Here is a 24,157-nt window from a genome sequence, read left to right on the forward strand (position 1 = left end):
AGAGTTAACATTTTAATACTTTAGTAAATCTAGATGTCTTATAACCATGTATGTCTTGCTTGCCCCATGCCCCATGTTAGAGTTGTCGTATGTTACATCTATTCACATTGGAAAAAACCCACGCAATGTTGTATTTTTTTTACTTATAATACTCACATATTTTGAAGAATGTAAAGAAAAAAAATCGTCTATTATGTTTACCCAAACTATTTCTGTTGCTCTTCTTCCATTCCTGAAGTTCCATGTTTCCCTCTGGTACCATGTCCCTTCCTTTAGCACTTTTTTTAGAGCAAGTCTTACGGTAATGAATTCTCTTAGTTTTATTTATTTATTTTTTTGTCTGAAAATGTTTTTATTTCGCCTTCATTCCTGAAGAAAATTTGCACTGGATACAGAATTCTGGGTTGACAGGTCTTTTCTTTTATCACTTTAAAATGTTGTTTCACAGTCTTTTCTGGTCTGTGTGATTTCTGATGACAGTCATTGAATCACATTGTTTTCTTATGTGTATTGTGCCATTATTTTATGTTCTCTTTCAAGATTTTTTAAAGTCCTTTGTCTTCAGCAGTTTGAATATGATGCATTTGGACATTGTTTTCTTAGAGATTATCCTTCTTGGGGTTTGTGAAGATTCTTATGTTTGTCCATTTATGTCTTTAACCTATTTGGGGAGTTTTCAGCCATTATTTCAAGTATTTTTTTAAACACTGATCTCTCCTCTCTTTTTGGGACTCCAGTGCAAAAATGTTAGACATTTTGATATTATCCCAGAGGTTCCTAAAGCTTTGTTCATTATTTTAAAATTTTGTTTTCTCTTTGTTCTTCATGTTGTGTCCCATTGATAACGTCTTCAAGTTCCCTATTTCCTCTCTGTCATCTCCATTCTGCTCCTAAGCTTATCCAGTGAATTTTTAATTTCAGATATTGTATTTTTCAATTCTAAAATTTCATTTTTAAAAATAGCTCCTTTTTTTCTTTTGAGAACTCCTGTCTTTCCATTCATTTCAAGAACATTCACCTTTGCCTCATAGCCGATGGTTGTAACAACTGCTTTAAAGTCTTTGTCTGATAATTCCAACATCTGGATCATCTCAGAGTTGGTGCCCGTTCATTTTCTTTTCTCTTCAGTATTGGGTCTCTGGGTTCTGTTATAATTCTCTAGAGAATTTTGGCTTTTTTTTTTTTTTTTAAGCCAATCAACCTGGTTAGGAACAGACTATGAGTTTTGTCTCACCTGCTGCTAGTGGTGATTTTGCAACCATTTGTTGATTCTTTTCATGCCAGCACAGCATTGTAGCTTTTTTAAATTTTATTTTAACTAACATTTTACTTGTTTTAATCAGTTTCTTGTAGGGATAATAATGCCTACCTTGTAGGGCTGTTGCAAAGACCAAATGAAATAATGTACACAGAACCACCTAGTACAGTACATAGCACATAGAAAGCCTTTAAACAGCATTGTTCAAATTTCTTCTAGTGGACTCTCTTTGCCTGGTCTAATTGAAAATTGAGTTAAATTTCCTTTGCTTTACTGTTGCCCATTTATAAGATTTGGTAGTGCCTCATATTGTACTAGCAAGTTACAGTGATGTTTTGAAAGGATTTGGAATTCAGGAATAAATCCTCTTTGATTATCTCAGAGGCGTTGGCTGGAGGAACACACTAGTGATACATCTTTGTGTGTATGTATGTGTGTGGTAAACTGTACATAACATTTACCATTTTAACCGCTCTTAAGTGTACATTTCAGTGGCATCGAGTATATTTCCAGTGTTGTGCAACCATTACCACTGTGCATTTCCAGAACTTTTCCATTGTCCCAAACAGAAACTCTGTACTCGTTAAACAATAACTCCCCATTCTTCCCTCCTTCAGCTTCTGGTAACCTCTGTTGTACTGTCTGTCTCTATGACTTTGTCTATTTTCAGTACCTCATATAAGTGGAATTGTACAATATTTGTCCTTTCGTGCCCGATTTATCTCACTCAGCATAATGTGTTTGAGCTTCACCCATGTTGCAGTGTGTATCAGCATGTCATTCCTTTGAGTCCCTGCTTTCGGTTCTTTCGGGTAGGTACAGTGACCTATCTTTTGATCTGTTGTTTGTATTCATACCTCCTTGATTGTCTGCCAGCCATCTGTGGGGTCTGTTCTTTGACTTCTAGTGATGGAAATGAGTCTAACTCGTCTCTGCTTGACGATTTGCTTTCTGGCTTAAAGTGTGGTCCGCTTGTTTAGCAAACAGCTTCATATATTCTGCTGTTTTCCTGGTACTGTGCTGCTCTATCCCTGAGAATAAAGGGATGAAAGATATCCTCTCTCCCCTTTAGTGCTCAAATTCTGGGGGATGCAGTAACATAGACACTGAACCAATATTAGTTTGTTTCTTTTTCCTGATTTATGAATTTTTACATCAAAGATGTTAGAGAATTAAAAATGAAAACACGTATATTCTTGTTTAAAAATCATGCAGTAATTATTCAAAAAGAATAAACATGTATGAAACCCACACTGTCCTGGAGTGCCCAGCTACTATGAAATGACAAATTGAGAAGAGTATAGGAAGGATGGCGGCAGGGAGCTGTGGTAGAGAGTTGGAGAGCTAGTTGGGGAGGTAGACGGAAGGCCAAAGTTGTTGATCTGGGGAGGCCTGGGTGAGGAAGAGGCACTTGGGGGGAGCCCTGTACGTGAGGAAGAACTCATCTTGGGAACACACAGGACGGAGCACCTGGCACAGGGCCTGCCGCGTCCATGTGCTCTACCTACCGCCCCTCAGCTTGGCGCTGACAGGTCGCAGCCACACTTCCTCTAGGAAGCCTGTCTGGAGCACCATCCTGCCCCCCCACATTCTGGATTTAGATGCTCTCCATCTGTTCTTTGTTCTTGTGGCTTCTTGTGCCTTCCTTCTGTGTCATTCATGTCGCTTACGGTGCTAATTATTCATGTCAGTATTTCTTGAATGCTTTTCCCTTTACTAGCTGTGTTCTGTGAGGTGGTGGGAATGCCTCTGTATTATTCACCACTGAGTCCTCAGCACAGTGTCTGTTTAATCGCTTAATAAATATTTGTCAAAAAATGAAAGAATTCTATTTGAGTATCATCTGTTGAAGCATTTAGTTTTTGAAAGCAGCAGGGCTCAGGGTTGGTGTGACCCGTCTCATGTTGTAAAGTCAGCTTTTTCTTGGCAAGAGAACACTGACCGGGTCACTGGGGTTGAGGTGGGTTCACGGTGACCGAGTTATTTGGGAAGGGCATTCCAGGGCTGGCTGATTGGATAGGATAAGAGGGTAACACTGTCTTTTGTGTCTTGTTTTGAAAAGAGTAGTTGTTCACCTGACCTAGGAATCAGTGTGTGGCATAAGCTCAGGAAGCAAAGCGCGATAACCCTGAAAGGTGAGAACCCAATGTAATAGGATAACAGGGCTCACGTTATTTCCTCTAACCTACTCCTGGTCAGAACGAGTGTGTGTGAGCCGTGCTGGGGTCCCGGAGGTTTGAGTTTGAAATACCTGTTTAAGCTGTCCTTACCTTTCTTTTCAGGTCATAGGCCATTTGAGGCCTAACTTAGAGGAAGAAATAAAATGATTCTGACATTCCCTTTCCCGAAATGTTGGGGTTTGTATCACCTACCTCAGTGGAGAAATAAAGGTAGACTGTTGAGTAGATAGTCATGCCTAGGGATGTCCAGTTTTTAAGAGAAACTTATGCAAAAATTAGAACGTAGAATGGAACTTTCAAAATTACATGGCAAAGTACCTTCCTCTTATAGATGAGGCAGCTATGGCCCAGGGAGGGGAAACGGCTTGCCTCATTTCTCTCTGAGCTGAGAGTGGAACCCATTAGTCCCTAAAAGCCAGTCTGCTGCCTTTCCCACTACAGACCTCTGCTTAAAACCCCTAACCCGGGAGTGGATTCTGTCTCTCTGCACAAAAGGATATCCCACTGGAAAACTATTTAAAATTGATATTTTTCCAGAAGAGGGACATGCAAGGCAGGGAGGGGGTTGGAAATTATGCAGACGTAAGGAACAGGTGGCTTTATTCATTAAGCGAATGTTTATCCAGTGTGTACTGTGGGCCAAGCAGCATGCTAAGTGCTGTGGTCCCAACAGAGAACCAGAGGTGAGTCCTCATTCTCATGGTTACAATTCTGGGAGGCACAGACTCTAAACAAGTACACTTGTAACTGATTATGATGATGACTGGTGATTAAAATAAAACAGAATAATGGGGCAGGAAGTGATTGGGGTACAGTGTGGTTGGGCTCTTTTGCCTCTTTTATTTGTGGGGTCAGTGACACCTGAGCTGAAACCTAAACAGTGAGCAGGGTCGGCGTGCCCAGTAATGAGGGAGCGATGAACAGATGAATGTGGGGGTTGTAATGTGGGGGTCAGGGTGAGGTTGGAGAAGTTGGCAGGAGGTAGATCATGTAGAGCCTTGGTGGGCCTCAGAGGAGTTGGGGTTTCATCTGAAGTCAGAAGATGGCAGTTAGAAACCAGTAGATCTAATTAACATTTTCAAGAGACTATTCTCGGCCTCCCTGTGGAGTTTCGCCATAGTCCAGGTGAGAGGTGGTGGGTCTGGGGAGCAGGAGCTGGGTGGCAGGAGCCGAGGGGCTAAGAAGGCGCCTGAGACTGGGAAGCACATCTGAGAGCACAGGGGGAACAGGAAAGAGAGGAATCAAGTATGACTCCTGGGTTTTGGCCTGAGCAACTGGGGAGATGGTGATGTTTTCCACTTGAGATGAGAGAGCCTGGGGGAAGGTTGAGTAAATTACTGAACCTAAGAAAACTAAGAGGCGAATCAGTTATGATTACTCTGCAAATGTCTGAAAGGTGATGAAAAAGGAATTTGATTTATTTCATGTGTTTCCTTGGAACCTAATCAAGGTCTCTGGGAGACAGATTTCAGGTTAGCTATAGATCAGGAACTCTTCGTTTGTTAGAATGATGTGAACATGACAGGGACTGTCATGAAGAAGGAAGTGATGTCTGTCACCCAGATTGTTCAAGCTGAGAGTGTGAGACACTCTGTTGGTAGTGACCATATAATTTATTGTCCAAGTCAGGACACATTTGAGAGTGAAATGGGATGCTCCTAATTAGGTTTAGACAACAGGTATAAATCTGGACCACCCTGCTCAAATAGGGGCCAGTATTCATCCTCCCTTATTCTTGTTCATCCTAGAGACGCTGTGGAGCGGATGCCTTTGGGGGCAGGCTGAAACCAGGTGACCTCCTGGCATCCCTCCAGATCTAAGGTTGTGAAGATCCTTGGTGCATTTTATTTAACAAAAAATACTGATGCCCAGCTTTTGTGGGTTAGGTCAAGTCCACCTGTAATAAGGTGGCCTTGCCAGTGGGAAGCATCTGCAGAGCTCGACTTTGGTTGGGTGTCCCTTCTTGGGCTCCCATAGCTCACCAAGCTTCTCGTGGCCACAGTACTTAGCACAGGCTTGAAATCATCTGCTTGTCTTTCTGCCTTCACGTCTGGATTATGTACTTTGCTTCTGTGTCCCCAGGGCCTAGCACAGGGCTAGCACAGAACAGATGCCCATCAAATGTTTGTTGAAAGAATGAGTGGCATCATTAATCCATTCGGTCGATTTCTAGTAATGTACCAATACCCACACCATTGAGTGCTTGTTATGCTAAATTCTCACAGCAAGCCTAGTAGATAAATTCTTAGTATACTAATTTTACTGATTGAGGAAACTGAGGCACAGAGAGGAAATGTAACTTGCCCAACCAACATCAGGTGGTTAATCCTGTAGTAGAAGGGCCAGGATTGACGCCCAGAACTCTGAACCACTTGGCTCAAGTGCCCACTCGATCCCTTTCCTCATGACTTACCATACGCTATATTTGCAGTTTAAAGATTCTGAGAAGTTTTGTGATTAAAAACTAGTTTAACTTTGACTAACCCGGTGCTTTTCTAACTACTGTGACTGCTTTGATGATGGGACCTTTTTGTCACATACTAACATGTTGTGGAAGGCTTAGCAAACAGCTGCTGGAAAGTGCTTGAATAGTGGAACGAGTTATGAATTGAAAACCTGCAACCATGGGTTCTTTTCCTGGCTTTGCCACTATCTGCCGCTTTTCGGGCCTTATTTTTCCATCTGTAAAATGAAGGAGTTTCAATAGATGGCTTCTCAGGGCCTTCCCATCTTCAAAATCCTGCGGTGGTACAAGCATGCACATTTTAAGCATGCAGCAGTATTGGGAAAACATTGACTACCTGAGAGTGAGAGCCAGGTTTCCACTCTTTTGCCGAGCATATGTTTGCTTTACCAGCTCTTGCAGAACTTTGCAAGATACCCAGTATTGTTGTAATAAAAATATGCATATGTTTCCTGCACCATGTTCCCCTTCCATCACTATCCTGCCACTGGTGCAAAGTGTCCGGCTGCAGGGTGAAATGGGATGTGCCAGGCTGGCAGCCTGAGGAATTTAGCTCTGCTGAGTGTTCAGAATTTGTTCTGTGCTCTTGCAGCCCTAGCCTGAGATTGGCAGGTACAGTACCAGCCTCATTTGAAGGGGCAGCAATTAAGCCATGATGTTATATGACCCTCTGCAGGTGCCTGTCTCTGACCATGGGCAGGAAGTAGATCGACTCAGGCTGTGAGCCTGGGCTGCCTTTGCAACAAGAGTCCCTGTCCTTTTTTATATGATGCCCTATGAGGTGAGGATGTTGTTCTTTTTCCTCTCTTTAACAAATAATAGATGGGACTATTCATATTATGGTTTACCTCCAAAACAACCTATGTGGGAGAATGTGCTTTTCTTAGAATACCTTTTCTATGTTCTGTCTTCTATTTGATCATTCTTTTCTGAAGCTTCAGAGCTTGTAAAGCATGAAAAAATAGCACAGAAGCAATCATATGGCATTCTGACTTTTTGTTGTTTGCCTGTTTTATACATTGGAAAAGATGTGTAAGTAAGCCATGAGCAATTTGAGGAACTTAAATGAAGCCTCGTTGTAAAGAGTTGTAATAAATACCTTCATCTTGGGCATCATGATTTATATGTGTACTCTGTCCTGTTTCAAGAGGGGAACTAGCCACACCATCTGTGAATGTTGTAGGTTGGTTAAATGATGATTTTTAGCAAAAGCTATAAAGACACACTCTTAGGTATAATGATACCACTTCTGGAAATTTAGCATAAGCAAAAAATACAAATGAAGATGTTTGAAGATGTTCAGTGTGTTATCTATAATAGCAAAAAGAAAAAAAATAAAGCAACAGATGAACTCGAATATAACCCAAATAGTTCAATGTTAGGAGATTAGTAAATTATGTTACATTGGCATAACAAAAATATTTTGCTGCCACTAAGAATGATCATTGTGAAGTTCAGATTGAAGCATAGGAAAATGTTTAATAAAATAATGAAAACAATCAATATCATCGATATAAATTTGGAAAAACTGTAAAAGCATATGCCTATTGATGAAACTGAAAGGTAAATATAAAAATGAAATTTGTAGTAAAATGGTGAATGTAAGTAGTTTTAATGAACATTTACTTAATATTGCTTACTTTTGTTTTTTAATATAAAATTGTCTCAGCTCTGTTAAAAGAAAAAAGTTAGGAAATCTGAAAAAAAATATGTTCACTGTAGATAATGCAGACATTAAAAATGGTACAAAAAAGAACATTAAATATAACCCATAATCTTACCACCCAGAAATAACCATTGCAGACATTTTTTAAAAATTTTTATTTCAGGGTATTATGAGGGTACAAACATTTTGGTTACATTTTATGTCTTTGCCTCACCCAGTCGAGGATTAGAGGCTTGCCCTTCCCCTCTACAATGCTCACCACGTCCATTGGGTGTGAGTTTACTGCCCTCCAACCCCCTAATCCCTGGAGAATATTACTACCGTGTGAGCACCATAGTGTTGACCAGTTAGTGCCAATTTGATGACAAGTACATGTGGAGGCTATTCCTCCCATCTTGTGATACCTCGCTTCAGATGATGGGCTCAAGCTCAATCCAGGAAAATATAAGAGGTGCTAGATCACTGTCATTTCTTATAATTGAGTAATATTCCATTGTATACATATACCAAATTTTAATAATCTACTCATAAATTGATGGGCCCTGGGGTTGTTTCCACATCCTTGCAATAGGAAATTGTGCCATTGCAGACATTTTAACATATATACTACTACTATTTTCTTGGTGTGTGTGTATGTATATCTATATATTGACATATTTTTAAGTGGACTTGTACAAAAACATTTTATAACTGGCTTTTTTCACTTTCGGTATTCAAATGATTACATCTTTTTCTGCATATGATTTTTAATGACTGTGATGTATTCTTTCCTATGGGTTTAAATAAGTGATTCAACTACTCTCCTTGCTGAGTGTGCATGTGGTGTAGGCTTTTGCTGAGTATTGTTACATTGCCTTCAAGATAGGTTATATCAATTTGCACTGTCACTCATTTGCCCAAAACAGTAAAAAATTATTTTTAAACAATAAAAATTGTTTTATTTCTATTTTTTAAAAGTCCCAAATCAACTCCCCACCCCACCTCCATAATTATGCATGTCTCAGCTGACTTATAAAGGTTCTTTGAGCCCCGAGATTCCTTGGGCCATTCTTTGCTCATCGTCCACAGTGATTGTGCATAGGGTTTCCCCTCCTCTCTTAAGGACATGAAATGTTTCAAGTATACTGATTGTGTGTCTTGGGAATGCGATATATTATAGAGTGAGGAATTGCACTAAGAACTGAAGCAAACAGTATTGAAAAATTTCAGGTCTTCCTTCAATTTCATAAATATTTGTGCCCTATTTGAAAAAGCATGCATTTTTTCTCCCATGTAGTTTATTAAGTTGTCAAGGTACCTCATTAGGATTTAATTTGAAATAAGCTGTCAAACTTGACTGCCTATTTTGATGTTGAATTTGTTTTTACCCTTTATTCAAGACCTGTTCTCTAACCTTCCATACTTGTATTGGGTGCTGAAGAAAGATTTTTACTTACTGTGTACTCTTTATTCCATTTAATTCCTTCAGCTGCTAAATTCTCCACTGGGTTTATTTATACTTCATGAATTTGAACAGATCTGCAATTTCTCATTGTTCACTGATGCCAGTTGAAAAATGCTCCCAGGCTGTTTTTATAGTGGTAACTGTCATGTTTATACTACGTTTCAAGAAACGTCCGTCTTTTTAATTTGCTTGTCTAAATGCATTTAATTTTTAAGAGAGCAGTTGTAAAGTTGTGAACTTGACATCTTTACACTTGAATATGCATAATTACACAGTGCTCTTTTTCCTGTGCCGATTTTATTCTGGGCTGTGTATGTATAAGAAGCATAATTTACCACCTCTGGCAAGAATAAAGGCACCTTTGCTATCTTCCCCTTTCCTTTTCTTCAAGCTGTTACTACAAGTCTGGTTATGTCCCCAGGGAGAGGGGGAATGATGTTTTTGCTCTGCAAAGTCCGTTTCCCAAGAGGACCTCAATAGGCACATGGATCCTATTTACATTGTAATTGGTTGCTGGCTGGCGGGTACAGCTGTTTCAACTTAAACCCCAGACAGTTGCTATGGAGATGGTTGACTAGAAATAGGTCATGTTAAAGTTCTTTTTCCCCTGGATATAGGGAGTGCTGTAACTCTGGAAGCTGTCCCAGTTGAGCAGAAAATGTGTAGGTGGACAACCACATCCAAAAATTTCTCTGTTTAGAATGAGGTTTATCATAGATTCCAAGCCACTCATGTTGCTGCTTCTGCTCTGTAAACAACACACCTGAAGACTATTCCTGTTAAAGAAAAGAAATTAGGCTGGGCATGGTGGCTCATATCTGTAATCCCAGCACTTTGGGAGGCTGAGGGAAGGGGGCAGGGATTGCTTGAGGCCAGGAGTTGGAGACTAGCCTGGGCAACATAGCCAGACCCTCCCTCATCTTCACAAATTTTTTTTTAAAAATTAGCCGGGCATGGTGGTGCATGCCTGTCGTCCCAGCTATTTGGGAGCCTAAGATGGGAGGATCACTTGATCTCAGGAGTTTGAGGCTATAGAGATCTATGATCAGGCCATTGCACTCCTGCCTCGGCAACAGTGAGATTCTGTCTCCAAAAAAAAAGAAAAAAAAAAGGATAGAAAAAAGAAAATTAGAGAGATCATTCATAATTTGCAGTATAACTTTGATAAAATGGCTATTGTACGACTCTCAAATGTTTATTTTATAAGTTTCTAAGCGTAGTAGAATAGCATTTATTTTCAAGTCAGAACCGGTTCAAGAACAAGTTGTTTTTTTTTTTTTTTTTTTTTTTTTTAATATTGAGGTAAAAAACAGTGACATTTGGAAAACAGGCATCCAGAGACTTTGGCAGGGATTTGCCATGAATTTGGCCAGAAAGTATCTTGGCTTTCCCAGGACAACTTGGCTAGGATGAATGGGGCCCTATGTCTGGTTTCCCAGTCCTCAATTGTGGGTTGACTTTGATTACTTGTCCTTCCTAATTCACGTATCAGGTGGGCAGGTGGTTCCTGACTCTGCATCTGACCGCTACCATGGTGACTTACGGTCTGTCTCACAGATGGACGGGCTTGTAGTTTGGCTCCCTCACAGGCACCCACGGTTTGTCTAGTTGGGGTTTCAGGAATGTGGATCCCCCTGCATTTGATTTACCCGTCACACCCTCTCCGTGTCCTACCCTCATGGTGCTTCTTGTTTTAGGGAGTGGGTTGGTTTACGTGTAGATGGTTCTCACATCATGACTATGATGGAAAATGGTAACTACATAATCTTCAGACTTCTTTGGAAGTGACACATGTTGTAATGCTTTCTTTACCTCTTATGTCCTGGGCACTTTTCTCAGCGTCTGTCAGTATTCTGAAAAGGGCGAACTGGCAGTGGATGGGGCTCAATGGGTATTATGTCTAGATATATGATACTTGTATCTTTGCATACTTGCTTCAAGTCTTACGATTTTGGACTAAAAATCTGGGTTGTGGCCCTTGGTCAAGGACAGTTTTATCATGGTGTCCCCTGCCCCACGCTCTAGCCAGACCAGAGCACCTTCTTTCTGTTTTGCTGTGCACATTGAGATTGGTGATCATCATATAGCTCCATGACTAAGTGTTACAAGCTAGTAGTCTGTTTTTGGTGGGTTGCTAGGGTAATGTGAAAGATTCAGAAAAGAGAGATACTGGGAGAAATGAAAAGCAGATATCTAGAATGAGAGAGAGAAAGAATATGGAATATGTGTGGTGGGGAGGAAAGGGAATCAGAAACTATAACTCTCCGTGTAAGGTGGTACCTTGACTCCCCAATTTTAATTTGAGACATTTTTAAAGGACAGTGAGGTGACTAGTTTCATACTTTGTACCCTACTTTTTACAATTAAAGAATTGTTATATGTAAAATAAATAATTTTAAAAGTATTAATATACCAACTGTCTTAAGTCATACTCTATAGATTTCTTCTAGGAATTAGGCTCAGTGCCTGGCATATAGTGGGTGCTCAGTAAAAGTTTGTAACCAGATTGAATCGAGGGGAAAAGGAGAGGAAAAGGGTATGGACGGAGAGGCCACTGAAGCAGCTGCCCCAGGGGCTTCTGTACTGCAGGGAAGCTCCCCTTTGAAGAAGGGGTAGGAAACCTTTGGGGGGCTTCTGGCATTAAGGCGTGTGTTTGGCCATGTCTACTAAAGCCGTACGTGCACATGTCCCATGACCCAGCAGTTCTGTTCCATGGCGTACAAGCAACAGAAACGCATGTATATATTTACCAAAGGCCACAGACTCTTTTAGAATATTCATAGAAGCAGCATCTTCATACTAGCACCAAACTGGAAACTGCCCAAATGCCCGTACTAAGTAGAATGGATAAACAAATAGTGGGTTTTTAAATTTTTCTTTCTAAAAAAATTGCTAACGATGAAATATTTCAAAACACAGAAGGGTACAAGAAAAAAAGTCATTCTAGTATCTACCACCCAGATTTAACAAAGGTTAACATATTGCCATATTTTGCCATATTTGCCTTTTTTAGCATTTTATTTTTAATTTAAGAACTAGAACCTTCTGGTAGTGGTGCTTAGTGTTGGAGCTGGGGTAGAGTTGGGTGAGTGATCTGAAGATCCTCCTGAAACGTGAGAGTGGGATGACCTGAACTTTCTGCGCACCTCCTCCCATGCCATCAGATGGATTACCTGTCATGGGCACCTAGGCAGGAGCAGTCCGGTCAGAGAGAACAGCCCCAGATTCGTTTCTGCAATGTACAAATGAAATAGAAGGAAACTATCCCCTTCTACTCTCCTGCTCTCTGTGACACAGAATACCTTGCTGCATTGTTGTTAAAGGGCATAATATCTTTTTTGTTGAAATATTTAAAAATTGGCTTTTTAAATTGAATTGTGATGGAGATACTGTGAATGCTTTGACTGTGTTGATGTGAACAAAGATTGAGCAAGAATGGGGTTTGGTGTTTCCAGTGATTGCTGTAATATACGTTAGCAGGCACTCATCCTCCCTTCACTTCCACTCGACCAAGCTCATCAGGTGCAAATGATGGAGAGTAGCAGTGTCGTGGGAATGACCTTGAGTCTGCTCTAATTTGTACTAGAAGAATCATTTGCAAACCTCTAGTCTTTAGCTAGTATTATCAACCATGATGATTATTTTTTGTGGCTCTCCTCATGACTGATTGTCATGGGGCCATGGTGAGACTGGTTCCCTTCGCTGACTGCTTGCTAAGTCATTGGCCTTAGTTGCTAAAGGCATAGTCATAAACCCTGTGTGTATGTTGTATTTCCTCCTTGTAATAACCCGAGCTGTGGATGCTGTTACTGTGTAATCTACAAATGAGAGCACAGGCTTGGAGAGGTTGAATAAGTTGCCAAGGGTCACAACATGAACGGCAGAGCCATCATTCAGATCTCGTTTTGACTGGTTCCAAAGCCTGTGTTCTTAAACAAACCATTCACTGAAAGAGGACCACTTGCTGTTGTTATTTTAGGTAACAGAACCATAAAGTTGGAGTTAAAGTCCTAGTAACAGTTTGCTGAGCACTTTCCAGTTTATCTGATTTGACCTCTATGGTCTGAGTTAGGTGAGGCAGGTGAATCTGCTCCCGTTTTCATAGATGAGGACTCAGAAGGGACAAACAGGTAGTGAACTTGCCTGGGACACACAGCTCACAGGCTGGAAATTGAACCAGGATCTTTTGAAAACACACCCCAGTTTCGTCTGCGTGCTTCAGCTTGATCTCTGATCACCTTGGTCGACCTTCATCTCTGTGCTTAATTGTAAGGTTAACTTTGTTTCCCTGTCTTTTAAATAGGAGCAGTGCTACCCGACTGTCACCTGTTAGAGATTGCAGAGGATTGGGTGGCAGTGCATCTTTTTAAAATTCTTGGAGATACATACCATATAAATACGTATTGATTTGCTCACTATGGGACTTTATGATATGAAATAATACCTTTTTTGGTTAAAGATTTATATATATGTCTTTATTTTTGATATTGTGGTAAAGGTATCTATTTTGTAACCCAAATGAAGTTACAGGTAGTAAGTGAGATTTTTGCTGCATATGCTGAGTCAGTGTTTGTCTAGCGTCATGGTAGCTAATGAGCCTGTTCTGGGTTGCTTTGAGGTTGCAGCTGCTCCCTGGTGGTTACCTGTGAAAGGTGCTAACTGGAGACACCCAGAAGGGCCGGACTCCACTGTTCTACACAGGTGAGGCTGGTTGCTCTTTCCCCGGTTGACATGTTTCATTCCTAGATTCCCTGTGCTCTTGAAGAAGAACTCAATGGCCATCTTCATCTGTAAAACAGTGAGAATGAAAAACCCTAATTGATTGGTATGAAAATGAAATGGCAAGAAATTATGTATGTAAAGACCTAAATGCTGCACCTCGCTTGTAGAAGCCTCTTAATTAAGTGGCCTCTTTCCTTCCTCATTTGGCCTGTCAACGAGTTGCCTTTTGCAGATTTTTCTCCCCTTTTGACAGGCCTATTTTAAATCTCATGACATGTTTAATCTTTACAATCTGTCCATCTATTCTCTCTTATGAGTGGGTAATTATGAGCATGAAGACATCTGTCTTAGTGGGTAAGTAGCTGTGTCCTGCCGGGTTGCCACTGTAGAAGCCCAGGCCTTCGGTATGGGATTCGTGTGATCTTTAGTCCTGGAGTGACACACATCAAAGCCACCACCTGACTGGAAAACCACAGAGCGGCAAGTCGGTCAGCCAGTCTCCAGGGTGGCAAGGAAATAATTATCTCAAGCAAAAATAGAGGAGCACTTTAAACCCTGGAGACGGAGAAAAGTTGGAGTAGGACTCAGTACCTCTGTAGCCCAAGAAAACTGCTCTCCTAACCTAATTTTTCAGATGCAATTTTTAAGTCTCTATTTTTAACAACATTCCTTGTTATTGCCCTTATTGCCAGGGAGCTGGGAATACAGGAAATTCAGTTTTAGGGAAATAGCCCCTTGACAAATGTCAGAAATCTTTCAAAGCCCAAGGTGGCAGCCTCTGTGCTGGAATTAGGCTTCGAGGTGCAAAGTCATTGGATTCTTGGGCACCTGGTAGACTAGGCCTATTAGCTCCCAATTCGTATCTTCTTTCCTGAATTTAACGGTAGAGGAAAAAGCTAAGTGAGGAAGGAAAACTCAGAAGGGAATGTTTTTTATTTGTTCAGTAAACACCGACTGAGTCAACCTTCTGAAAAAAGGCCGTCTTTTATTAGTGCTGGAAACAGTGACTGGCACATGATAGGTGCTCAGTAGACGTTTGTTGAAAGAATAAATGAAAGTCCTGGTGTAATTACTGTAGGGAAGTCACAGGCACAAAAGGAATGGACTAGGAATGTAGAGTCCACTTTGAAAAAAATGAGCAGGGAGTTAAATCATGAACGTGTGTATCCCCTTATTCTCAATGTTTTTTCCCAGCCTTGCCCACCCTCTACGTCCTCAGGAAAAAGAGACTGGCTTGGGATCTGCTCGAGAGAGGCAAATATTGCCGGCTACGCTGTAGTGGGAAAGTGAAAGACACAATGTTTAAAGCCACGTGTCACACATTGGGTAGTCTGGAAACAGAGGCCTGCAGAGTGTTTGTTAGGTACCCACACCTGCGGAAGGGAGGGGCTGGAAGCAGGACTGGGCAGAGGGAGAAGGCAGAACACAGTGCAGGCCCAAGCTAGTTCCAGCCGCCGCAGGGGCCTCTGGAGTGTGTGTGAGCCACAGTAGGCTGAAATGGCAGGACCTTCCTGCCCCTGGCTGTGTTTGGTCATGGGTGGCTCTGAGGTGGCTCTTGAAACTATGCCAAACCCTGAAGGAGCTGGAAGTTTCTGCTGATGGCACTCCAGCAGCTGGAGTGTCTCCGTGCCCGCCATATCAGCCAACAAAATTCTGCAGGCATCCAAGCCTGCAAGGCGAAGAAAGGTTTCAAGTCTAGTTCCTAGAGGAACTGTAACCGTTTGGGAGCCTGGGTCGTCAGAATCCCTTGATGGAGGGTGACAGATGTGGCATGGCTGGGGCTTGAATTCAGGACCAGGACCACCATGGCGTCACAGGTTGAGCTGAGGATGGTTATGGGCACTTTGGTGAAGCCACTTCCTGTTTCCTGTTCCAGTTGGTGCCGCTCCTCACTGTGCTCTCGCTCTCCCCAGGCCAGACCATCCGGTTCTCCATGTCTCCTGGAATGACGCGGTCGCCTACTGCACGTGGGCAGGGAAGCGGTTGCCCACGGAGGCTGAGTGGGAATACAGCTGTCGAGGAGGCCTGCAAAATAGGTACTTGGAGGGTCTCATCTTGCCTGACAATATGTTGACCTTTTATTCAAAACTCTGTTGAACCTGATTTGGTTAGAAAGTTGATTAAAAACAACAGTTCTTTCTCTTACTTGTTTTTCTTCGTCTCCAGGAATTTTCTTAGGAGACAGTGGATAATGGGTCACTAACCCTTTTAGCCCCAAAGCCAACTGTCGGGCCGAGTGGGCTTGCTGCAGTCCCAAAGCAAGTTCTAACCATTCAAGCTCCCTTGTGTTACATATTACTCCTTAGAGCTTCTTGGCAGGCTGCCTTGCTTTCAGCATTTTCTTCCTTTAGGCATCTCCTGAAGCAGCGGTATTTCTCTGCTTCTAGAGGAATGAGGCAGAACACTCATGCTTGGTTCACATCTTCTAGGAAAGGCTCCTTAAAATAGCCAAGGCTTTATAAAAAAGTGTGGTGTGATGGTGCCTGATCACGCTACCATATAAGTCCAAAATGATGTCTACTTTCCCAGCTCTCAATAAGTCCTTCCTTTAGTTCTGTGATTTATTTCAGGCCTCCTGAGTACTTGGGAGAGACCAAGGTTGTTGTGAACTCAACATGAGCTGCTATAAGGAAGGTTTTCTAAAATCCCAATTAAAAGCTTTACTTAATAGTTTTTAAAAGGCTCACTCAGAACAAGTGAGCAACGTCCTCTAGTTCATTGCGTCCCTTCTGTTGACTTTAATCCAGAACCTGTGCCTGTTTGACAGGCTGATGCTGTGTCTCTTCTGACAGACTTTTCCCCTGGGGCAACAAACTGCACCCGAAAGGCCAACATTACGCCAACATTTGGCAGGGTGAGTTTCCGGTGACCGACACTGGTGAGGACGGCTTCCAAGGAACTGCACCCGTGAGTAGTGACACTTCTGCAGAAGCGCGGCAGCTGCAGAGAACTCAGGCCTGGTAGAAATGGGGCGAGAGGCATTGCTCACTCTCTGACTCACACGTTGTCCCCTTCCTGAGTTCACTGATTGTCGCACATAGCAAACACATAATGCAGTTTTCTTTCTGACTTTATAATGCTTATTGTAGAAAATTTGGAAAAATAAGAATGTAAAGAAGAAAGTTAAACTGACTTGGAATTCTACCACTCAGAGATAAACCCTGTTATCATTTTGGTGCATTTCTTCCCATTTGTTCTCCGCGTTGATGGCTAATAATGGCCAGCAGTGACCGAGTGCTTCAAGTGTGCCAGGCATAGTGCTAAGACATTTGCATGAATTTTCTCACTTACTGTCCATTCAACTCTGTAAGGCAGGACTATTATATCCCATTTTCCAGGTGAGCATTCTGAGGCACAGAGAGGTTAACTAACTTGCTCAAGGTTACACAGCTGGAAAGCGGCACAGCTGGGATTGAACCAGGTCGGTTTGTTTCCAAAGCCCACGCTCTTCACTACTGTATTTGCCAGCATATGTGTGTCTGGTGTATATGTATCATATTTTTCACATAATGCATTTGGATCACAACTGGATATAGTATTTAAAATCCTACTGTTTCCCCCTGTTTAATATCAGGAACATTTTGTCATTAACAGTATGTCACAAATACATTGTCTTTCAGCAGCTGGATAACCTGTCGTATGAATAAACCCTAATTTATTTACCTCTGATAATTGTAAATTTAGGTTAATTCTGGGTTTTTTGCAAAACGTACAGCAATGAACATCTTGTACATAAATATTAAGCTGTATCTCTGATGATCTTTATAAAGATAGATTCTCAGCAGTGAAATTAATGAGTCAGAGTTTGGTAAGAGTTTCAGATACTTGGTTGAATTGTTTTATAGAATGCTTGTGGTATGTTTTTCTTTGTGGGTATATAAGAGTTCCTTTCTCACTGCCCTTTTGCCGGCGTAATCATACACTAATGAAACTATGTTAAAAACTGTCTTAGTCCCTTTGTGCTGCTGTTACAAAATACCACACACTGGGTAATTCATAAACAACAGAAATTTATTTCTAACAGTTCTGGGGCTTGGGAAGTCCAAGACCAAAGTGGTGTTTGCCAGCAGGATTGGTGTTTGCTGTACCCTCCAGAGGGGACTAATGCCTGTCCTCACATGGCAGAAGGCAGAGGGGCCAGAGAGCACTCCCTTTAACTGTTAGCCTTTTCGTAAGGGTGCTAATTCTATTCATGAGGGTAGCGCCCTCATGGCTTGATCACCTCTGAAGGGCTACACCTCTTAATGCTGTTGCATCGGGTATTAAGTTTCAACATGACTTTTGGAGGATACACCGTCATTCAAACCACAGCAAAAACATTTTTTTCATTTTTTCTTAAAACAGTGAGGAAAGAAATCTTGTGGTGAAGAAATAGCCCTTTACTGGGTTTGTTGTTACAGAGAATCGTTTTCTTCCAACAATCCTTGAAACAGTTGTCATTTAAAAAATAGCTGTCTTTTTGTTTCAGGCAAAAAATACTTCTTCCAAAATTTATTTATAAATGTAACACAGATACATTATTTGGAACATGACCAAATGATTCCAGAATTTCAGCTGAAAAACTAAACACATGAGAGAGAAAGACCAAGAAATGTTTGGAAAAGATGAAGAGCAGGGAGGCACCTGACCTACCAGAAATTAAAATTATTTTGAGCTGTAGTACTTGAAGCATTGTAGTTTTAGGGGCAGAATTAATATAAAAAATAAATTGCATGAGAGTATTTAGCTCTTAAGTATATGAGTGCATATGTGTATGTGTGTAAAATTCCATATGTGTGAGTTAAATATATGGTAAACTAACACAAACCCATAGGAGATAGATGCATTATTCAGTAGAGGCAAAAGACTGATCAAACTGTTGAGTAGCTGGTTCCTCTGAAGTTCCCTGTAGGGCAGCCATGGTCTTGCAGGCGCACAGTTTTATTTGGTAAAGTGGCTGATGAGAGACCTTGGGGAGTAAATGATCTCAACTTTTTCTCAAACTTTAAATGAGTAGGAAGCCTGGCTTGCTGGTACGGATCTCGGCATGGCACAGGGTGTCCAGTGGGCCACCTTTGGTCAGCAGTAGTCGCACTGCAAGATGAACAGAGTATCAGTTAAGCTGGTTGTGGATGTTCATCAGACCCCACGAAAGATGTTGGTTATCACAGACAGCAGGACAGTGGCCATTAAAGACAGAATCTGTTTAGGAGTATGTAACAACTCACCGGCGGATGCCACTAACAATGAAAATGGGTGGCACTGGAGTGCTGGGCCCATAGCTGGCCCTCTCTGGCAGTGGACACACGAGAGAGACTGGCAGGAGAAGGGCCTCAGCAGCCTGGACCCCCCTCATGGATGCCAGTCTGTGACAAGCCAGGCAGCTACAGTAAAGTTTGAAGCCCAGGGTGTGGGCCTAGGTGGAGCTGTAGATGCAGGTCTTAGTTGTCATAGTAGCAAATATTGAAACGAGGGCTTTGAAGACCAAAGTGCAGGAGGGTCCTTTGATCAGCAGTTGGACAGGATCAGTTGGTCCCAGAGATGGGTAAGCTCCATTCCAAAGGGACGGGTGATGGCCTCCATAGCCCTCATTTGTACAAGCCTGTTGTAACTATATCTGGTGAACTGACAAATGATATGTCTGTCACTTTTAGTAAAAAGCCATAACAAGGTTGTCATGGACAGTTACACATAGTTGACTGTGTTTGCTGCTATAGAATTTCATCTTTACTTAATTGCATGAGCTGCTAAGAAAATAGAGCCATTTACTCTTCTTGAATCAGTGTACTTTTTCAGAATACATAAAATTCAGTATGAAATAAGGACATTCTACAGATGTTTAGAGTTGGAACGTTTGACTGGGAGTTCAGCAGATGTCTGCAGAACTTACCTGAACAAGTTGCCATGGAAGTTACTAAGACAAAATTAGAGCAGTTGCCAAGATCCCTGCAGGAACCAATTTGAGAAACAGGACGAGTGAAGAAAGCAAGCCAGCTGAAGAGGCAACCTCCTCCTGTATTTGGAATGAGACTTAATGAGACCTCTATCTTTAAATTGAAACTGCTTACACATAGAATTTTCTTGAGTCCGCCTGAGCTGCTCTCTAGTGTCCTTGTGCTCTGGTCAGTTGAGAGCAGGAATTTAACTTTCATGATGTGATGGACTATAGAGAGGTAGCTCCCTCACCTGATATTTTATATATATTATGATTTCAGATCTGACTTTATACCGAGTAAACTATTTTCACCACAGTGAGCCTGAAGAATTGAATTTGTATTTTGCTAGGCCACTGTCATAACAATTATTAGTTCTGGTTTTAACGCATATCAGCTCATTCATCTGAAAATGAGTGTGCCAGAAGTATTTCTTATACACATGCCTTTGCTTTTGAGGTTCCTGAAAGGAGGCTTTAGTTGGTGTGATTAGTTTAACAATGAGCAGTTAAAATTTTAATTTTCCTTAGTGGTATATTCACATATGGTAATTTTGGGGGTGGTGACCTCCACATTTTACTTCATGTAAACATCAGATTATTTAAAGTAATTTTAAAAAACCCGAACCTTTGAGGAGGAACTATTCTTTTTCCGATTTTATGAATTAACAGCACCCAGATACGTTAAATCACTAGCCTAACATTAGCTAGCACCTCGGGCAGCCTGATTGGAAGCATCACTGCCTGTGCCTTCTATAGTCTGAATAATTACTCCTTCCTCTGGAATGTTTATTTCATCTCTTAATTGCTCTTGCTCCCCTGACTCCTTTTTTTTTCTCCCTAAAACAACTGAATTTCTTTTTGTCCTTTCTACTCCTTCTAGCTATTATTCCACTCTCCCTACTCATCCCATTCTGCCTTGTAGAATTGTATTTTTATTAATAGTTTTTGATATATTCTCCTTTTCTCCCTCATTAAACTCGAGGTCTAATTTGTCATTGAATCCCCCTCTGCCTTTAGTCACTATGCACAGAATTACTGAATGAACAGTGAATAAGCACTGCTGTGTCTGTAATGAATGCTGATTACGGAAGCTGAGTGGCAAAATTTTTCAGCTTTCCAGCTCATCCAGATTAAGAGCTTTTCAGAGTAGCTTCGTAACGCTGTTCGAAATGCTCTGAATCGCCCGGGCCTCAGATGCTTCCATATTCATGTGTAGATATGAAACCATCTGAAGCCACATGGAAATGAGTTTTAGTTTATTCATTCCTTCAGTCCTACTTCATTAGTATGGAAGAAGCATGAATTTACAAAAAGATTAAAAACTCCAAGGGTAACTTGATTTTTTTTTTCATTTAAAAAAATGAAACTTCTGTTTATGTTTGAGTATTTCCATTAAAGAAAGGTTGGGAAAAAATTTTAAGTCACTACTCTAGCAAAATTGTTCTTCATTTACTATTGTTCAGTTTTTTCTCTTGCCTTCCCCTCCTTTTATAAAAACTCTGCACTTTGGTTCTTGCATGTGCCACTACCATGGGGCAGACTGTCTGGCTGGCCTTGGAAATGTGGTATAATTCCTTGCTGAAGATCCTGGACAGCTCACCTGGGACTTCCAGATTCCAGAGACTACAGACCCTCTCTTACTAATACACTTGATAACTAATTCACATTTTCTTTACCAAAACAAATCCTCTCAGTGTTTGATGATGATGGCTGAGGCTTAAGGATAAGCTGGTGAGTTGGAGGGAGCTAGTGGAGAGGGCAGAGCTGACTCGGGCTCTCTCAGTGCTGAAAGACATTGTGTGGCCAGCAAAGCTAAGCTTGGATGACAGGACTCATATTGGGTCCAATGTGATGCTCTTGTTAATGATTTTGAAAGTCTAAATTTCATCTATTCTCGCACCCATCCCTGCCCTACACCCACACCCACTGTCCGGTACAAACTTGATTTATGATCAACATTGATCACTCCATTAGAAATAATTTTGCGGGCTTCATACCATTTAATATTAACTCTCCTTAGGTTTCTAAATTCCCCTTGAGAGCTCAAAGCTAAAAAATGCCTCTTTGTTTTTACATTGGACAGACTGTACTTTGAATATTAGAATGAAAATTGAAGTTCATATTCTAAAGTTAAAGCTGTTGGTGCATTTCTCTACCAAAGAGATTTGGCAGCATTTTTCCCTACTTCATTTTTAGGTTGATGCCTTTCCTCCCAATGGTTATGGCTTATACAACATCGTGGGGAATGCCTGGGAGTGGACTTCGGACTGGTGGACGGTTCATCATTCTGTCGAAGAAACGCTTAACCCTGTGAGTATCACCTCAGAGCAGCTACCCTGGAATAGTAACATCCATCCTCTGGGCAGTCTGCATCAGTATTTCGTGTGTTTCTGAGGGGTGTTTACATATTCTTGAAATTGATCTTGGAATTTCCCCAAAGGGACATTAAGCATATGCCTCTCTGATTTCAAACTTAGAGCATTTCGTTAAATTGTCTATGAGCATTTTATGTTCTGCTGTATTGTCATGATGATAACTATTTGAGGGAATCTGCCGGTAACTTTAGGAATTATATTTAATTTCATACATTTGATCAAAGTGTGGATATATAAATAACCATGCAAAATTCATTAATGTGTTATTATTAACCATTAAGATCTGCTGGATGGTATTTCCTGAGTTTTGGTGGGTTGAAATTTTGATTCAGTGCATCATCTGGAGAAACCAAGAAGGGGTACTTTCCAGCTAAGTGTCGAGTCAGAAAGTTGAGTCATTTAGTGATTAATTCCTGAACCTCTTAGTATGTGAGGCCGATGTATCATATACCTTGGGAACAGAAGACAACTGTGTTTGTCTAAGTTTTACTTACTCTGGTATGTGAAAAATGTTGAATGCAAATAATATACTACCGTGCCTCTAAAACCAAACTCTCCCAGTAGAATATACAAAAATTGAGACACTACATGGGCATGTGTGTGCAAAATGCTTCCTTTAAAAAGAGCATCTCTGAATATTTTTTTGTTGTGTGAACAGATTGGGGGGAAAATATCATGTAAAAATCCCATCTCTAGCAAAGCAGTCATTCATAATTCAGTTCCAAGGATATATATTTATACCCAAACTAGCTAGACTGGGAACTTGATAATGCTTAATTTTAGACCTTAACCTTTTGAAAAGGCACAAAGGGTAATGATAAAGAAAATTAACTATTCAATATTTTCTCAGCATAGGGTTAAACAGAGTAATTGAAGAAATTGTCAGACTGTGCCTCAGGCCATTTATCAGAATGTGGGAATAAATTTTTGTTTGCTCTGCTTAATTTTTCTTCACAGAATAACACGTGGGCTGCTCGTGAATAATCTAGAGACACAGATCTACTTTTCTCAGTGCAGATGAAAAAGCTGAGTTTTCAGAAACTGTCATCCTCTTCATTTTTCCTTTCACTCTCTAGCAGGGCTGGTGGAGGTAGTGGTCAACGACAACCTCTCTCTGCAAAATGAGAACAGGATTGTAAAATTCTAGGTGGGTTCGTGCTTGGGAGATGCTATTCTCTGCTGGCAAAGTGTGACTTGGCATTTGCTGTCAGAATCAGAAATAGAATTTTTTCCTCTCGGCTAAAAGCATCTGCCTGTGTGAGAGGGGGAGCACAAGGCTTCAGAATTCTGGCAAGCTGTGAATGTATCCATCTGACCATCTGGTGTTGAGCTGAGTGCTTGTTAGCTTTCAGTTTTATAACTATTTGTGTTTTTTCTAAGGATTTACAGAAAAATTCAAATTTTTTCTTTTCACCAGTCCCAGGCTCTATCCTGGATGGTGCCCATGCTCTAATGAAGTCCTTTGCATTTTAGGCTTTTCTTTGCCACAGTGGCCTCATTTACTTCCGAAGTTGACTGGGATAGAATTTAACAGTTTTGAACTAAACCCCAAATCCTTCGAAAACTCTCACTCCATCATTCAGATCTTTACAACTTTTCTTTGTTGCCAGCACATTGCTGATGGACAAGCCACTGTCGTCTCTCATCTGGGTTACTGCATCAGCCTCCGGGTTGGGCTCCATGCTTTCACTCTCTTTGCTGTGTTGCAACTGGAATAATCTTTATAGAGAGCACATCTAATGCTGTCACTCCCATGTTTAAAATCCCTAAATGGGCCGGGTGCGGTGGCTCACGCCTATAATCCTAGCACTCCAGGAGGCTGAGGCAGGTGGATTGTTTGAGCTCAGGAGTTCGAGACCAGCCTGAGCAAGAGCGAGACCGCATCTCTACTAAAAATAGAAAGAAATTATATGGAAAGCTAAAAATATATATAGAAAAAATTAGCCGGGCATGGTGGCACATGCCTGTAGTCCCAGCTACTCGGGAGGCTGAGGCAGAAGGATCGCTTGAGTCCAGGAGTTTGAGGTTGCTGTGAGCTAGGATGATGCCACGGCATTCACTCTAGCCCAGGCAACAGAAGTGAGACTCTGTCTCAAAAAAAAAAAAAAAAAAATCCCTAAATGGCTTCTTACTG

The 24,157-nt window shown here is 41.2% G+C and overlaps 1 protein-coding gene across 2 annotated transcripts in view; it reads left to right on the forward strand.

Annotated features, from left to right (window-relative positions):
- The window catches only part of SUMF1 (sulfatase modifying factor 1), a 114,964-nt gene that overhangs the window by 26,017 nt on the left and 64,790 nt on the right, over positions 1-24,157 (forward strand). For both annotated transcript variants that reach the window (XM_045529670.1, XM_045529671.1), the window contains exons 4-7: positions 13,631-13,713; positions 15,648-15,770; positions 16,527-16,641; positions 21,845-21,958. In XM_045529670.1, coding sequence (XP_045385626.1) covers positions 13,631-13,713; positions 15,648-15,770; positions 16,527-16,641; positions 21,845-21,958 — 435 coding nt within the window. The remainder of the gene's footprint in view (positions 1-13,630; positions 13,714-15,647; positions 15,771-16,526; positions 16,642-21,844; positions 21,959-24,157) is intronic.

This window comes from Lemur catta, chromosome 18, assembly GCF_020740605.2.
Source record: "Lemur catta isolate mLemCat1 chromosome 18, mLemCat1.pri, whole genome shotgun sequence".
Lineage (NCBI taxonomy): Eukaryota > Metazoa > Chordata > Mammalia > Primates > Lemuridae > Lemur > Lemur catta.